Source organism: Odocoileus virginianus, chromosome 19, assembly GCF_023699985.2.
Source record: "Odocoileus virginianus isolate 20LAN1187 ecotype Illinois chromosome 19, Ovbor_1.2, whole genome shotgun sequence".
Taxonomy (NCBI): Eukaryota; Metazoa; Chordata; class Mammalia; order Artiodactyla; family Cervidae; genus Odocoileus; species Odocoileus virginianus.
Genome location: NC_069692.1, coordinates 2,517,106 through 2,535,337, shown reverse-complemented (window position 1 = coordinate 2,535,337; position 18,232 = coordinate 2,517,106). Strand labels below are relative to the sequence as shown.

Sequence of the window (18,232 nt, the reverse complement as noted above, 5' to 3'; positions counted from 1 at the left end):
GATTCTTTACCATTTGAGCTACCTGGGAAGCCACAAGATAAGTATAGTTACTCCAAATATAAAAGTGAGAAGAAATGAAATTAGCTGAATCACTCAGTATTCTCCATACAAGTTATTTTGGAATGGATTTATCAGAGATTTAACATTTTAGTGCTATAATGGTTGCGTGTCCTACTAGTGGTTGGTAGTCGAGAAAGCAGAATGACTCCTGAAGTCCATAAATATGTTTCAGTTTGTCCTTCGAAACCTGGTGCAGTTCCTGTTGGAAGATATTATTGAACAGTATATGGTTGAGTCAGGCTCCCACCTCATAATCCTAGGACATTTGGTTGAAGTCTGATTTTGTGGAAAAGATTTATTGTTTTTCTTACACTTGCTTGTTTGCTTTTTTTTTTTTAAACTCAAGCATCTGAGATATATTTACTCTGTGACTTCAATTAAAAGTTGAAACAGAATTTCTGCTCTGTTTAAAAACTTCTTTCTCTGAGCCTCTGTGGTTATTAAGAGTGTTCTGTTTGAGTCCCAGCTCCATTGGCAGTGAGTTCCACTGCATCAGATGATGCTTCATGGTCCCACGTCCCATGGAGCAGGACTGCCTGGGTCGCAGTGACATTCACCGCCTTCTTCTTGGATTCTTGTTTGCTCTATATTGGAGTCATAGGAGACATGTGACATCAGCCCTTATCTTTAACCCAAGAAAATAGAGAATTGGTGTGAGGCTGAACACATGTGAATGGGTTAACATACCATTCGGATTCAACCACTATGAGCTGTGCTCCCTAACGAATCAGCTGGACCTGGGAGCTGCTGAGAAAGGCTGCCGTTCCCATCCCAGGGGCCCTCGGGTGCAAGTGGCTCTCCGTAGTCTGTCTTCAGTACTCAGGAGGCCTGCTGCTCGCTCTGGTGGGACTGGAGTAGATGGACCTGGGAGCTGCTGAGAAAGGCTGCCGTTCCCATCCCGAGGGCCCTCGGGTGCAAGTGGCTCTCCGTAGTCTGTCTTCAGTACTCAGGGGGCCTGCTGCTCGCTCTGGTGGGACTGGAGTAGATGGACCTGGAAGCTGCTGAGAAAGGCTGCCGTTCCCATCCCAGGGGCCCTCGGGTGCAAGTGGCTGTCCCTCGTCTGTCTTCAGTACTCAGGAGGCCTGCTGCTTGCTCTGGTGGGACTGCAGTAGGCACCCTGCCGTGTCAGGGGGCTCAGGTTTTGATTTTGCGTCTCACTGCAATGACCCGTCCTGTCTTACAGTTGGTGAGACTATAGAGTCAATTTGTCAGTATAACAGATACCTATCTTGTGCCAAGCATTGTTCTGAGCATCTTGATTAATAGCAGTGAATAAAGCCCCTGGATTGAAGAAGCTGATATTGTAAATAACCAAAACATGTAATTAGTATGTCAGATGGTAAGTACTATTTGAATTACAAAATTGAGGGGAGTGTTAAGGAGTGCTGGTTTCGGTGGATGGGTGGGGTTTCTCTTTTAGTGAGATGGTGAAAGACGCCTCCCTGAGAAGGTGACTGAAGCAAAGTCCTGAAGGACGTTCGGAGAAAGCTGTGTCGTTCATGCAGAGGGGTTTCACCGGTAGAGACCAGAGGCCTGAAATAAACGCACGCCTAGTGGCCCAGCTGGTAAAGAATCTGCCTGCAGTGCAGGAGACCCGGGTTTGATCCCTGGGTTGGAAAGATCCCCTGGAGAAGGGAGTGGCAGCCCACTCAAGTACTCTTGCCTGGAGAATCCCATGGACAGAGGAGCCTGGCGGGCTACAGTCCGTGGCATTGCAGAAGAGTCGGCCACCACTGAGCAACTAACACTAGTAGTGTGTTCAAGGAATAGTACAGAGCATGAGTGAAGTAGCAGGTGGGGTAGCGTCAGAGGGGTGGGGGAAGGTAGGGCTTTTGTGAAGGGTCTTGTGGGCCCCTGGGGAGAATTAGGTGTTATGTGAGTGGTGGGAGGCGTTTAGAGAAAGTGGAACAGAGATAGGCACTGACCTGAGTTATAAAAGGATCGGGTTGACTGCTGGGCCAGCCCTGATCCATGTGGGCGAAGGAGAGAGAAGGTGAGCCCTGCCAGATGCCGCAGCGGCTCTCTTGTGCGAGGCCATGTGGACTCGGGCTGGGGTGGAGCCCGTTGCACTGGTGAGACCCTTCCAGGTTCTGGCGGGAACTTGAAGATGGAGCCAGGAGGGTTTGCTGAAAGACTAGACGGAGAATGCAGGGAAAGGAGAGCTGAGGAGGACTTCACGGCAGTGGCTGTCTTGTGCGAGGCCATGTGGACTCGGGCTGGGGCGGAGCCCGTTGCACTGGTGAGACCCTTCCAGGTTTTGGCGGGAACTTGAAGATGGAGCCAGGAGGGTTTGCTGAAAGACTAGACGGAGAATGCAGGGAAAGGAGAGCTGAGGAGGACTTCACGGTTTGTGGCGCATACACGAGTGAGGGTGACGTTGTCCTCTGATGAGAAGAGGACCAAGAGAGGATGCATCGAAAGGGGAGGTCGGAGGCCACTTTAGGATAGTAGGTGGAGGTGGCTGCCCTTACCTAAAGAGTGATGCCGAGTGCTGAAGAATTGATGCTTTTGAACTGTGGTGTTGAAGACTCTTGAGAGTCCCTTGGATTGCAAGGAGATCCAACCAGTCCATCCTAAAGGAGATCAGTCTTGAGTGTTCATTGGCAGGACTGATGTTGAAGCTGAAGCTCCAACACTTTGGCCACCTGATGTGAAGAGCTGACTCATTGGAAAAGACCCTGATGCTGGGAAAGATTGAGGGCAGGAGAAGAGGGGACAGCAGAGGACGAGATGGTTGGATGGCATCACTGACTCAGTGGACATGGGTTTGGGTGGACTCTGGGAGTTGGTGATGGACAGGGAGGCCTGGCATGCTGCGATTCATGGGGTCGCAAAGAGTCGGACACGACTGAGCGACTGAACTGATGATGCGAAGCAGGCTGTGGGCGTTGGGCGTCTGGAGCGAGGGGAGAGGAGTCAGCTGAGGTGGAAACTTGGGCGTTATCAGCATGTGGGTGGATAATGCACGAAGCCTTAGGACTAGGTGAGATAAAACTTGATGGGGAATGAGAGTAGATAAGAGAAAAGGCCCGAGGATCAATTCCCCAGGAGTTCCCGACCTTGAAGAGATAAGGAGAATCCAGCCAGAGAAGTTGAGGCAATCCAGGGAGCAAACCAGAGGCGCTCAGGACCCTGAGAGCTGTGAGGAGCTGCTTCAAGGGCAAGTCCCAAGCTCTGTCAGGGGGAGCTGCTGGTTTGAGCAAGATGAGGACTGAGACCTGGTCATGTGTCTTAGCAGTGTGATGGGGTCCCTGGTGACCCTCCAGCAAAGGGATGAAGTCTGGTAATGCAGGGGCTCAAGAGGGGAGGAGAAGAGAGGAAAGGAGGCAGTGAGTGTGGACGGTGAATGGGAGGGTAGTCCAGTTGTGAAGAGGGGGAGATGGGTGGGAAGCAGAGATAGCAGCTCTGTCTGTATGTGGCCCGAGGGGGTAGGATCTGGTAGATAAATAGAGGAATTGGTCTTAGGTATGAGGAAGACTCATTCGGCCTCAGTAATAGACAAGAAAGCAGAATATATGGGCACAGATACAGGTTGGTAAGTCCATGTCATGATGAAAACTCGAGGAATGTTTGATTATTTTAAACAGTGAGAAGAATTGAAATTTTGCAGATATTTTGGTAGATACTGTCTTCAAAGCATATTGTAAAGTAGGGTTGGAAGTAGTTGGAGTCAATTAGAATATCTGAACATTCTTATTGCATATTTTTACCGATGTAGCAGTTCAGAAAGAAACAATAATATAAAAATATCTTACAACTGAATCAATAAAATGAAAAATTCTAGTGGAAAACTCCAGTCTTTTTGACTATCCCTCTGACTCTGTTAGTCATTTAAATGCAGTATTAACTGGCAGACAGGATTAACTCCACATGTCATGTTTTAGTGCAGGGCAGGAAAACCTGGCATGCTGCAATTCACGGGGTTGAAAGGAGTCGGACACAACTCAGTGAGTGAACTGCAGGAACAGCAGCAAGCATCATGTTCATCTTTCAGCATAGAGCACCCAAGCCAGAAAGTTCTGGATTGTGCTTCCTTATAGTCTGCCTTGGAGAAGGCACTGGCACCCCACTCCAGTGTCCTTGCCTGGAAAATCCCATGGACAGAGGAGCCTGGTGGGCTGCAGTCCATGGGGTCGCTAAGAGTCAGACATTACTGAGCGACTTTGCTTTCACTTTTCACTTTCATGCATTGAAGAAGGAAACGGCAACCCACTCCAGTGTTCTTGCCTGGAGAATCCCAGGGATGGAGGAGCCTGGTGGGCTTCCGTCTATGGGGCCGCACAGAGTTGGACACGACTGAAGCGACTTAGCAGCAGCAGCAGCATAGTCTGCCCATTAAAGGATCTAAATCTGAGTTAAGACTTTACAAATAAGAAATGATAAACATCTTCATGTTCATGAAAGAAGTAGTAAGAAGGTTTTCATAGAGCCTTTATGTATACATCTTTTAACCTTCATTCGTTTCTTACGCCATTAAAAAACAGGTCAGGACAGCACAGTATTATCCAGCTAGGTGTTTTTCCAGGTCTGCTGTCTCACACACACCACCGTATGCCCAGCAGTCCTGACGAGGCGGAGCTGCGTAGCGCCCTGAGTGTGAATTTGGACGTAGTCACACAGGATCTAATCCTCCACACTTGTTTCTCAGTTGTCTCTGTTTGGCTAACTTGCCCAAACTTCCGAACCTCACTTTCAGAACAGGGATGGTAGCTGCCTCCCAGAGCTGTAAAAGTGAACTGAGATAACGTGTTGGAGTGATTTAGTGTGATGTCTGTGCATAGTGAGGGTATGTGAAACGTTGTGATTCTGTAGTTTCCTTTGATAGGCTGAATGAGCTCCATCCCAGATGTGAGAAGAAAAGTCAGTGTGTGTTCAGTCCCTGTTTTGTGTGATATATGTGTGCATGCATGCACAGACACAACCCTAGTTCGTACAATTAAAGCAAACAAACACACACTGGGACTTCCCTGCTGGTCCAGTGGGTAAGACTCCATATTCCCAATGCAGGGGCCCAGGATCGATTCCTGGTCAGGGAACTAGACCCCACATGCCACAGCTATGACCTGGTGCAGCCCAAAACAAAACAAAACACCACCAAGTTCTTAGCCTTATAAATTACCTGAGAACTTCATTAAGTGTCCTGGATTATGTTGGCTCATTTATGGAAGGGTGATAGAAATGATAATGAAGCAACACCTTCTCCCCTTCCTTTAAAATTTTTGTGTTTCTCTGAGTTTATTCCTCCTGATCATAGCATTCGTTTGTTCATTTGCTTGTTTAATGAGTTGCTGTATCAGGAGAATGGTGGCCTGAATTGGATTGGACTTGCGGCCACCTCTTAAAACAACTCTGCTCTTCGTAAGTGAAAATATTCAACTTGTGTTTTGGGACATTTTTCTTGTCGTTGTTCAGTCGCTAAGTCGTGTCTGACTCTTTGCGACCCCATGGACTGCAGCACACCAGGCCTCCCTGTCCGTCACCAACTCCCGGTACTTGCTCAGACTCATGTCCATCAAGTTGGTGATGCCATCCAAGCATCTCATCCTCTATTGCTCCCTTCTTCTCCTGTCATCTATCTTTTCCAGCTTCAGGGACTTTTCCAATGAGTTGGCTCTTTGCCTCAGGTGGCCAAAGTGTTAGAGCTTCAGCATCAATCCTTCCAAGAGTATTCACGGTTGATTTCCTGGAGAGTTCAAATGCCAGAGATGTCACAGATATGTTTAAAGGCCTAAAGGATTTTCAGACTTCTTATCATCTTGATGAATGATATTATTTCACAGTCTAGACTGTGGATTTGCTCACACAGAAAGTTTTACTTCCTAACAAATCTGAGTCACATGGAACAAGGACCTGCAATAAGCTGCAGAATGTTTTACTTTGAGCAGAGTGGAGCCATTTTACATAGGTAGGGTGACCCTGGAGTAAAGGCCTTTCTTAACTTGAGGACCAGTGTGGTTTCTTGAATTATGATTGTCCTTTTCATTAGCCCCTTATTGGGAGGCTAACGTTGCCTGTTGGTGGAGAAGGTGAAAAAGTCTTCAGTCTTTCACAGACTCCACTTTTGAAAGACCGACAAACTTTCCAGAAGTAGCTTTTAAGTCTAGCACTAATTATCTAGTGGTCAGGATGTAGTCATTGGACAATAAATAAAATCTTATTATTAGTCTCAGGGTATGGAAAATTTAAATCACTTGGCATAATGAATATCTTGCTGTTACATAAAATACATACATATTTTAACATCTGTAAAAGAAATTTTGAGCTTCTGAAATAAACTGGGATGTTTAGTCTCTGAAGAATATAGAACTTTCTTTCAGTTCAGTTCAGTCGCTCAGTTGTGTCCAACTCTCTGTGACCCCATGAACCTCAGCACGCCATGCCTCTCTGTCCATCACCAACTCCCGGAGTCCTCCCAAACCCATGTCCATTGAGTCGGTGATGCCATCCAGCCATTTCATCCTCTGTCGTCCCCTTCTCCTCCTGCCCTCAATCTTTCCCAGCATCAGGGTCTTTTCCAATGAGTCAGCTCTTCTCATCAGGTGGCCCAAGTATTGGATCAGCTTCAATATCAGTCCTTCCAATGAATACCCAGGACTGATCTCCTTTAGGATGGACTGGTTGGATCTCCGTGCAGTCCAAGGGACTCTCAAGAGTCTTCTCCAACACCACAGTTCTAAAGCATCAATTTTTTGGCACTCGGCTTTCTTCACAGTCCAACTCTCACATCCATAAATGGCCACTGGAAAAACCATAGCCTTGACTAGACAGACCTTTGTTGGCAAAGTAATGTCTCTGCTTTTTAATATGCTATCTAGGTTGGTCATAACTTTCCTTTCAAGGAGTAAGCGTCTATTAATTTCATGGCTGCAATCACCATCTGCAGTGATTTTAGAGCCCCGAAAAATAAAGTCAGCCACTGTTTCCACTGTTTCCCCATCTATCTGCCATGAAGTGATGGGACCAGACACCATGATCTTAGTTTTATGAATGTTGAGCTTTAAGCCAACTTTTTCACTCTCTTCTTTCACTTTCATCAAGAGGCTTTTTAGTTCTTCTTCACTTTCTGCCATAAGAGTGGTGTCATCTGCATATCTGAGGTTATTGATATTTCTCCCGGCAATCTTGATTCCAGCTTGTGCTTCTTCCAGCCCAGCGTTTCTCATGATGTGCTCTGCATATAAGTTAAATAAGCAGGGTGACAAGATACAGCCTTGATGTACTCCTTTTCCTGATTTGGAACCATTCTGTTGTTCCACGTCCAGTTCTAACTGTTGCTTCCTGACCTGCATACAGGTTTCTCAAGAGGCAGGTCAGGTGGTCTGGTATTCCCATCTCTTTCAGAATTTTCCACAGTTTATTGTGATCCACACAGTCAAAGGCTTTGGCATAGTCAATAAAATAGAAAGAGATGTTTTTCTGGAACTCTCTTGCTTTTTCGATGATCCAGCGGATATTGGCAATTTGATCTCTGGTTCCTGTGTCTTTTCTGAATCCAGCTTGAACATCTGGAAGTTCACGGTTCACGTAGTGCTGAAGCCTTGCTTGGAGAATTTTGAGATGTAAATTGTGACCAGCTTATCTTAATGTAGGTTGTCTACATGTATTATTTGCATTATGTCTAAATTAAAATCTGTTTTATGATAGTAATTTATGTAGAAGTTTATTTCTTAAATGTAGTTATAATTCTTTTCTGAAAGTCTATATTTATTTGGAGAAATTTGCCTGATTGTATTGGTTTTCAAATAACCTTATAAAATATCTTAAATACTTAAGATATTAAATATAACCATATAATAACTTTATTAATCAAATATTTGCCTTTTTATTTTTACCCTCTTGTTTGTTAGCTAGTTAATCTTAGTTATACTGGTTAAGTTATAGTTAACCTTGGTGTTCTGAGGCTACTTCTAAGAATCAAGGGGTAATGGACTCAGCTTTAGACACCAGTGGGTGCATTGGTCTTTCTGAGGTTATGTTTGGAAGTATGGTATTACCTTTGTAAAAACCATCACTCATTAGGACCATGGCTGTGATCGACTGTACCTAGCACTGCTAAGATCAGGAGAAGTGTCATAGCTGGCCTAGTTGCTCCTTTTTTATGTCTTAGACTAAAAAACGTTAGAACTCTGTATTTTCTTGTCAATATATAAGCCTAAAACAGTAGCTGGCACTTGGTAGGTACTCAGTAAGTATGCCTGGAACAAATAAATGAGTGAGTACCAGAGTTATTTCTTCATTGAGATAGTCAAGTTTTAGATCTTGAGATGTTTTCTTATTTTACTTCTTTGTCAAGAGTTTGTATTTAATGGTGGGTATTTTCTCCCTATTGTTAAAGAATGTTTATTGCTGATAAAGCCAAGATATTCATGATCAATTTTAATACAAATGTTTAGTGAATTCATAATATAGCATTAGAGCAGTTAAATAATTCCCATACTTTAAAATAGCTGAACAAGGTTAACAGGGAAATGTTTTCTAGGAAGGCTTTTAAAAGATAATTTAGTGACAGAAGGGAAACCTGCTGAAATGTTTTTGAGAAATTTGCTGTACAGATAAGTTCTTATGGAACTGAAATGCTCGGTGAAAGATGGTGCTAGATACACAGAAAGCGCAGCAGCCACGGCCAGCGGTTCCCTGGTGCCATTTTCTCAGTTTCTGGACACCAGGGAAGCTAATCGCCTTGAGGATATACTGATACACATGAGAAAAGTTGCCAGTTTAAAGCTTGTGTGCCAAAGGTGCACATAATATTCTTTTGATCAACCGGGCTGGGACCTGGCCAGATGAAAGAGTAGTCTTTTGAAAAGGCAAATTTGATATATCTATGCAGCTCCCTTACCCCCAGCTAGAATTTAAGATCCTGGAGGGCAGGGATATTTGCCAGTTCGGTTTACTGCTCTGTTCCAGGTGATTGTTTTACTGTTGGAAGGCTTCATGAAGCCAGACCGTGTCTTTTTTTTGTTTGCTTGTTTTTGGCCTGTCATTATACCCTTAGCACTTAGCAGTATGTGGTGTATAGTAGGTGGTCAAATGAGTAATAATTTACAGAATGAATGACTGTGGAAGACAATCTGTAAGGCTTCTTCTTACCCTGTTTAATGCTTCTTCCTTTCTGGTATCTTACGCCTGCTCTTTGAGCTCAATTCTAAATTAACTTCTGCTAGTGCTCAGTTTCTGACATCCTTGCTGCTTAAAACAAGGCTTTGTCATATATCACAGTCACAGAATGTTGGAAGGGTCCTCTTTGAAGGTGACGGTGACACGGCAGGCAGTGGCTCATATGTGGTGGTTTGGGTCTACACGTTCTGCTCGGCGTGCATGGTCACTGTTGGGATCATCACTGGAGTTGCAGGAAAAAAAAGAATACGGATGTATTTGTCACCCTGGCCTCCAGTGTATTTGCTCTCTAAGGAGTCTCTTGGTGATACACTTTTTACTTTTCAACAAAGCCTAAATAAAAAGTTAGGAAAGTGCCTCTCAGAGGCTACAGATTACTGTCTGTCTGATTACTGAAGTGCTTACTTATAAAAAGCTGCCATTAGTTGAATACTAAAAATGAGATAATTTTCAGTTGATGAGAGTATACTACAGAGCATTCCCTCTCTTCCTGAATAACGTAAAGAATTTCAAGAGTTTTAAATTTGCTTAGCCAACCCCAGTGCTTCTTATCATTTTTTTTTCCCTTTGTATTTTTGTGTATATGTAGTCAGCTTTTAATGTGTTTATGGTTTCTAGTACAGTAGCACTTGCTTAAGTGCTCTTCCTATGCAGGCATTCTTAATATGTAAGAGTGTTGATTGCACTGGTCTTCTAAATGATTTTCTGGGGCCAAATAGTAGTATGTCTAAAAGAAAAAAAAATTTTTTTCATGGAATGAATAAGTTAAACTTCATTCATGAGAGATAATTTATGTTATAAATAATGAGGATTCCAGAAATAATTAAAGTTTTATTTTAAAAAAGGTTTTGCTCTAGTGAAAACTTTGCCCTTGATGGGCTTGCCTAGCGGCTCAGTTGGTAAAGAATCTACCTGCAGTGCCTGAGACCCAGGGTTCGATCCCCAGGTCAGGAAGATCCCCTGGAGAAGGAAATGGAAACCCACTCCAGTACTCTTCTAGGGAATTCCATGGACAGAGGAGTGATTCCATGGGATTGCAAAGAGTAAAGAGTTGGACACGACTGTGCAACTAACTTTGACTTTTTTATTTTGCCCTTGATATAAAATAATATTTAGTTTAGTAGAAGGGGGAGTGAGTGTCTAGCACCCCTCCAGATACAAGTTACAGCATTGACACAGAGTAAGATAAGTTCAGATAGAATCTGGGCCAGACTGGCTTGATTCAACGGCAGTGGGTGTGTTCGATAACGGTGTTCAAAGTAGCTCTTCTGGAGTCATACTGCTCCAGTTTGAATTGGTAATTTGCCCAAGTGTTCTAGGTTGGAAATCATTTTCTCTCAGAATTTTAATGGCATTGCTTTATTAATTTCCTGCTTTCAGTGCTGCTGAAGCCATTTTGATTCATAGTCCTTTGAGTATGACTCAGGTTTTTTCCTCCTTTTTTCTCTCATTTCTCTGGAAATGTTCAACATCTATTTCTAGTGTTCTGAAACTTGACAGTGGTTTTTTTATTTTTTTTAAAATCTGTTTTCAGTTACTGTGTTGAGAATTTAGTGGACATTTTGGTTAGACTCTGGAAAATCAGGCCTTTCAGTTCTGGTGAATGTTCTTTGGATATTTCAAAGCTTTCTCCCATCTATATTTTGAAGGATGTAGGATATCTGCTTTTCCTGGTATTTTGATGCTGAAATCTTTGTCTCATTTTTTGTTTTTTCCTTCTCTTTTTCTTTTTTGCCCCCACTTTCTCTTTTTCTCCCCACCTTGGATTTCTGAAGAAGAAAAATTGCCTCAACTTTATTTTTTATACCTCTTAATAAGCATTTTGTTTCTGCTGTTATGTTCTTAAAGAAAAATTCTCTTGACACTTGTTAAGATGACAAACACAGCTTTACTTAGGACCATAAGTGTGTGTTAGACTGCTTGTGCTGGCATAATAAAATACCGTAGACTGGGTGGCTTAGAAAACAGACATGTATTTTCTCACACTTGGGGGGCCGGAAGTCTGAGGTCAGGTGCCAGCATGGTTGGAATCTGGTGAGTACCCTCTGGGTTTCAGATGGCCACCCTTCTGCTGGACACTCACATGGTCTTTCCCTACATGTGTACGCTGGGCGGAGAGATGGCGCTCTTGCCTTTTTTTGTAAGGCTGCCAGTCCTGTTGGGGCTTCCCTGATGACTCAGATGGTGAAGAATCTGCCTACAGTGCAGAGACCTGGGTTCAAGCCTGGGGTTGGGAAGATCCCTTGGAGAAGGAAATGGCAGCCCACTCCAGTATTCTTGCCTGGAGAATCCCATGGACAGAGGAGCCTGGTAGGCTATAGTCCACGGGGCCACAAAGAGTCGGACACGACTGAGCGACTTCACTGTCACTTTCACAGTAGGGAGGGAGACTGGGTTCCACTTTGAATACAGCAAAGACAGCTGGGGACTTGGAACCAGTGAGCAGGGGTCAGGGGACGCAAAAGACTAGGTGGAAACCGCTCGGGGAAGGGATTTCTGCTAAACTGAACTAAACGGGCTCTTATTGAAGGCAAATTAAGGATTTATATATCAGAGGGATGAGGAACTTGATAAGATATCAAGGGTGTGGGAATTTCCCCAAACAGGCTTAGCAGCATTCTTGCTAAACTGGCCTCTGTAAGCCTAACAAGGACCTGACAGACTCGGAAGGCCTAGCTGAGGCCTCAGCAGGAAGAGGGCTCAAGGGCCCGGTGAGTTTGGCCAAGAAGAGAAGTTGTGGTCTGCACACCCTTCATTGTTCCTGGTGTTTCTCTTTCCAGAGACTCTCTGTCGGCTTCCTGAGTGACTAAGACGGTAAAGAATCTGACTGTAATGTGGGAGCCTGGGTTCGATCCCTGGGTCAGCAAGATCCCCTGAGGAAGGGCATGGCAACCCCCTGCAGTATTCTTGCCTGAAGAAATTCCATGGACAGAGGATGCTGGCAGGCTACAGTCCGTGGGGTCGCAAAGAGTCGGACTCGCCTGAGCGACTAACTTTTCTGTCTCCTTCAGAGAAGAACCTCTAGGTTTCTCTGGGGCCATGATGGGAGAGGAGGGGTTTGCCCAGTGTATGGAGTGTGTGGCCGGCGTTAGGAAGTCTTTCTCAGAGAACTTCCGTGTAGTCTTCCTTATGTTAGACTCTTCACCCTTGCCCTTAGAAGACTGTAGTTTTAAGTCTCTTGAGAGTCAGTGGTATAATTTGGGCTCTCTTTCGTCTTTCTTCCTCCCAAATTTGGGGTTTGGCTTTTGGGTGTGTGAGTCAGCTGTCCTCCAGCCACTCATGTCCCGGCTTCCGGAATGTTGTCGTTGTCTCTCGGGTTCTTCCTGCCTTGTGGACTGATACCTTTTTAAAGAATCTTTTTGCGGTAGATTTAGGGGTTTGATGAAGGAACAACATTAGATGTATGCACTTACGTCTCCTTTAAGTCTGTTGTACTGGGAAGCTGCAGCAAATGGTTCAAAACGGGAAAACAATTTGAATAGTTCCAGGAAATTTGCCGTTCTTTTTTGAACTGTGTGGGTTTTGCTTTACTGTGATTTTCCCCCAGATATTTAATGATTCCTAAATGATCCCTCATGACTGTCCTGTAGTTTCCCTTTGTATGTAGAACTTAACAAGACCATTTTCTTGAAATTTACTGATGGCTTCAAAAAAGGCCTGTGGAGAAATGTAAGGGAAGAAGACAGTGTTGATAGCAACAGTTGGGTGCCATTAGAATGGGGATCTCAACCTTATGTCACTTAATCCTCATAGCAATTCTGTAAGGTAAGTGATATTATCACTTATGGATAAGGATGAAGATAATGATCAGAGAGATTAACTAACTTACTTAAGAGCTAGTCAGACAGTGGTGGAGCTTCATTTCAAACCTAGACTTTAAGACCTTTCAAGTCCTCCTAGGCTACCAAACAGTGTGAACAGTTCTTTCATTCTCTCAGTGAATGTTGAGTTGCCTGCTTCGTCTGGGCCTTGGGGCCACAGGAGGACAGTGCCCTGATGCAACCAGTATATCATGATCAGACTTAACTTTCAATAGAATTTCTGGTGATCTGTGAGTATGGGCAAGAGTAGGAGTAGGCAACTAAGTTAGTTACAGGAGTCCTGGTAAAAGGCATGTTGGTTTTAACCAGGATGGCAGAGGAGCTGCAGAGAAGTGGGTGCATTTGAGGTACCTATTGGAGGTAGAACCTGTAGGATTAGGTGGTGATAAAGATATGGAAGGAGCTGAAAGAACCAAGGGTGACTCCAGGTTGGACTGAATGTTGTTGGTGCTTTTACTGACATAAGGAATGTAGTGGAACAGCGTAATAACACAATACTAATAATATTGTTACATCTGTTAGATATCTCCATGAGAAGGTGTCCAGTATGCAAGGAAATACCTGGGTATTCAGTGGTGTTATAGACTGGAGGTATTTGGGCATCACTTACACATAACTGTTGTTTAGTGGCTAAGTCATATCTGACTCTCTTGCGACCCCATGGACTGTAGCCCGCCAGGCTCCTCCATCCGTGGGATTTCCCAGGCAAGAATACCAGAGTGGGTTGCCACTTTCTTCTCCAGGGGATCTTCCCGACAGGGATCACACTCATGTCTCCTGCATTGGCAGGCAGATTTGGTACCACTAAGGCACCAGGGAAGCCCATCACTTACATATAGATTGTATTTAAAGCCCTGGGACTGGATATGATTATTTAGGGAAGGTGTGTAAACGTAGGTATGGTCATCCAGATCTGAAGCAGTGTTAACTGATTCACTTCAATGGAGAATCCTCAGTTCATTTCTTAACCAGCAAGCACTTTGCCGACTTGCCAACAGTTAGCAGCTTTTCGATTGAACTATTTACCAGACATCCTTATTCTTCATGAGGGACTAGGCCTGATGAAGAATCCATGGGGGACATCCCAGATTTGAGAATGCCTCACAGAAGGAGAGTGTGGGCACAAGCGTCTTTAAGTGTCAATAAGTAAGGAAGTGCTAGTGTAACTCAGAGTGGGCTCGAGGTGAAATCTGTGACCATTGCTCTGTTTTGTCCTGCTCGCATTGTAGTTCTCTGCAGATACCGTCAGAGGAAGCTGGTGGCAGAGTAGGTGTCCCCCTTGAGTGGAGCAGCCTCTGCTGGGTCCTTCTGTGCAGCTGGTAAAGGGTGGGGCGAGGATTACCTGTGCGGGGTACTTGTGTGTTTCTATGAATTGTGATTTACATGTTAACTGAAAGATTATTATTAAAAAAAAAAAACTCCAAAGTGAGTCACTTTACTTTGTTCCTTTGAAACAGGAGGTCGTGGATAGCTCCCTTCGAAAATGGAGGACGGAAGGCCCGTGTGGGCCCCGCACCCCACAGAGGGGTTTCAGATGGGCAACATCGTGGATATTGGCCCTGACAGCTTAACCATTGAACCCCTAGGTCAAAAAGGCAAGGTAAGAAGTTTCTTAGAACGATCTCAAAATCTCTCTTCTTACTGTAGCCGTCTCCCTTTTTAATGAAGTAGGTTTTTGTTTTGTTTTGTTTTGTTTTTTATAGCTCAGATAAAGGGAAGCAGTTTTTTGGGTAGTGAATCATAGTTTTCTACTGAGTCCCTCGGGGGGAAAATGATATCCCTTCCTAAAATCAGATAGCAATTTAGTGAACCTTTAAGTAACATATTCTTAAGGAGAAATAGCTACATAATAAAATATAAACAATAACATTGTTATTCCTGATGCCATATAACTGAAGTTATGAATATATCTGTGATATATTCAACCTGTTACCAAGTGAAAATATGAAAAGTGAATGATGTTATGAAATTTTGCTGTTTGCTTTAGCTTTTGAATAATTTAAAAAATCATTTTAAGTTGAAATATAGTTGATTTACAGTGTGTTAATTTCTGCTGTACAGTGAAGTGATTAAGTTATACATATATATACATTTTTTTATATTCTTTTCCATTATGGTTTATCATAGGCTATTGAATGTATTTCTCTGTGCTATGTAGTAGAACCTTGTTGTTTATCCATTCTGTAATTATTTTTTAAAAACTTTTTATTTAGTTAATTTACCATATAATTAGAAATAAAAATATTTCTATTAAGTAAAGATATTTTACTTCAGTCTTAAACATAACCATCTATTATTATTTTTTGTTGTAATGGTATTTTTAAAACATAAAAGCATATTTCAGTTTTGTTCACATGGTATCTGTTTCCTTTTAGGCTTAGACACAGACTAGACAGTATAACAAAATGAAAGTTTGGGGGAAAAGTGACCTGGAGTCTGCATTTATGAGAGACTGTAGGGCCTGTTTTGTGGGAGAGCTTTACTCTTCTTAGTTTAGTAAATATTCCTGTTAAGTAGGACTTCTAACTTAAATTTGTTGATATCATTTCTGTTTACTTTAGACTCTGCCAGTGTTCATGAATAATTTATATTCTACTGATACATGGTTAACTAATGCCATATGACTGCCATCCTTCTGGGAACCTTAGAAAAACAAGGTAGATCTCTCATGAGGTCTGTTCACAGAGAAAACTATTCTGTTACTGTAAACAACCCGGGAACCTAAATGCATAATATATAATGTGCCGTGTTAGAGGAGGCCAATTAAAGATACCCTCAGGAAAGAAAAGATAGAGCGTTTCTAGTTTTTCCTCTTATTAACAAGTACCTATTTGTACTTAACAATGCAGTACATGTTCTAAAAAAGAAAGAATTTTAAAAATAAGCTCAATTATTTGTATATATTTGAAGTTGTAGGGGAGGAAAAATTTTCCTCCACCCTTTTGGATCTCTGGGCCTGAAAATTAAATTGACATAAGACAGATTCACAGTAGGAACGCATACAACTTCTATCACATTTTTACAGGAACATAGCAGCCTTCACAAGAGAATGAAGAATTAAAGAAGTAACCAGACCAGGAGGCTTTTATGTCTTTTAGACAAAGAAACAATAAATTTGAGGAGAATTGATAAGGCAGGGGCTTTTGGGCTAAGGGTGGTGAATTGTGGAGAAGTGTCAGGGAGGGCCAGGGTTAGTCTGAGGAGACAAGGTTTTTCTGCACAGATTTCTCTGGGCCTCCATTCCCTCCCCTGGTGATAAGCATGTCTCTTTCCTCCTGGTAGAGGGAGGGACCTTTCAAGTGGGAGTTTTATCTCTTGCTTTCAGGAATAAAAAGGGTCAGAGTACACTTATTACAGCTGCTATTTCTCAAGTGCTTTTAACTCAAAATTATCAGTATGCCTAAGTAGCATATTTGGGGGGGAGTGACAGAAATGTAATGAGTCTTTCTTTGTCCTTCAAAGTCTTTTTTTAAAAATATTTTTAACATATTTTGTTAGCACAGTAAATGAAAACCACAGAATGAAAAGTACATTTCCTAGTTATATTCTGTTATATTAATATGTATTCTATTGTATCCATAAGTATTCAGTTCAAGGATGGAAGAAACTTGCTTTATGGGTATATGCTTTTTTATATTTTAAATATTTTATGTGCTTGCTGTCCCTTGTTAGTATCAATCAGGGCACACATAGAATCAATTCAAACACTTAAAATTTAAATTGTGGAGTTATAGAAACCTTTTGGATTATAGATTATTTGTAACTAAAGTTGAAGTTTCTTTTCACAAAATTTTTTGAAAGTGAACGAATTCTCTGTGATTTCTTTTAATTCCCCTCTCCCTACTTCCTGGTCAGAGCCTTAATAAATTATAAAGTGTCATGACAACCGTGTGGTTAAAAATATCTGTAGGAGAAGCCGCCTCTTGTGTGGATGATTCGTGGAGTAATGATCATCAGCATTTGAAAATTAAGCAATTACAGAAAACAATGGACAAGTTAAACATATCTGTTTGCTGATACAGTAGAAGTGTGGAAGAGCTGATTAGCTCTCATGGAACATGTTTTTGATGATAGCAGTGCCTTTTGAAGTTTTTCAGTTGTGGCACATAGTAAGAAATAGATTTTAAATCACGTTAGGTAGGTGTATTCATGTGTATGTATATGTGTACTGATAACAAATAGATATTACGTGTCAACAACACACATGTGTATGTATTCAAATGAAACATCTTTTTCATGTGTGATGCATTCTGATATTTTCTGATATCTTTTATTCTGTTAAAAATGCCATCTTGAACCTCTCAATTGACTTCACGTTCCATATTTGCAGCTGACTGGACTTCAGACTAAAGCCCTGAACACATGGCACTTGAGGGTCTACCTTTCCTTTTCCCATTGCTAGTCTTGTCCGCTGTCAGCCCGCAGTCTCCCCCGGACACTCTTGCCGGACCCTTGGTCTTGTGTGTCTTTGTCTTCCTCTTGCAGCCTTCCCCCTCGGTCCTCAGGGGTCCAGGTGGTGCTGTGTCTCTGCTCACTTACTCTTTTTGCCTGGAATGCCGCTCTCCACAGCCCCGTGCAGAGCAAACTCTAATCCGTCTCTCAGGACTGACTGAGGTCACCTCCTTTCTGGAGCTTTCCCACAGATGCTCGTCTCTTCCTCCTCCTCCCATGCAGTCAAGTTTACTGTTGATTACCCTTCGGTTTGAAGAGTGGTGTACATTCTTAACCTCTGTAACACTTTGTTGGAGACATTGGTTTACATTTCTCCCCTCCTACTGGACTGTAATCTTCTCAAGTATGGGGCCGTCTCCTTCGCCCATGTTGTCATAGAGCTGGATGCCTTGTGTCTGCGGGCTGGTGGGTGTTTACTGCAGTCTCTTGAGAGGAGAAAAGGTCTCCTCCCTCTAAGAGAAAACAACTGCCTTAATGAAACAAGTTTCCTCTTTCTCAGTAAGTAGTGGTAAAGGGGGGAAGAAGGTGGAGGCTGGTGGTCATTTGAGGGGTGAAACAAGATGGAGAGAAACTAGCTTCAAGGGCTTACTACAGACTTTTCAGCCCTGAGCTTCCCCTTCCCACTGCAGGAACACTTTGTCCTGCAGCCCTTTTTCTGACCTCTTAGAGGCTCCAAACATAATAGAGCCAACACCTGGAGTCTGGGGAGGCCTTAGCCCTGTGGCTGAGGCTGTGAAAGTGGCACGTAGCCCTGTGACATCAGGAGCTATTTCTGAATGTGT

The 18,232-nt window shown here is 43.0% G+C and overlaps 1 protein-coding gene across 15 annotated transcripts in view; it reads left to right on the top strand.

The window, feature by feature from the left end:
- Positions 1-18,232, top strand: part of MYO6 (myosin VI) — a 156,899-nt gene that overhangs the window by 45,802 nt on the left and 92,865 nt on the right. For all 15 annotated transcript variants that reach the window (XM_070480775.1, XM_070480774.1, XM_020901327.2 and 12 more), the window contains exon 2: positions 14,456-14,598. In XM_070480775.1, coding sequence (XP_070336876.1) covers positions 14,482-14,598 — 117 coding nt within the window. In that variant the 5' untranslated portion in view covers positions 14,456-14,481. The remainder of the gene's footprint in view (positions 1-14,455; positions 14,599-18,232) is intronic.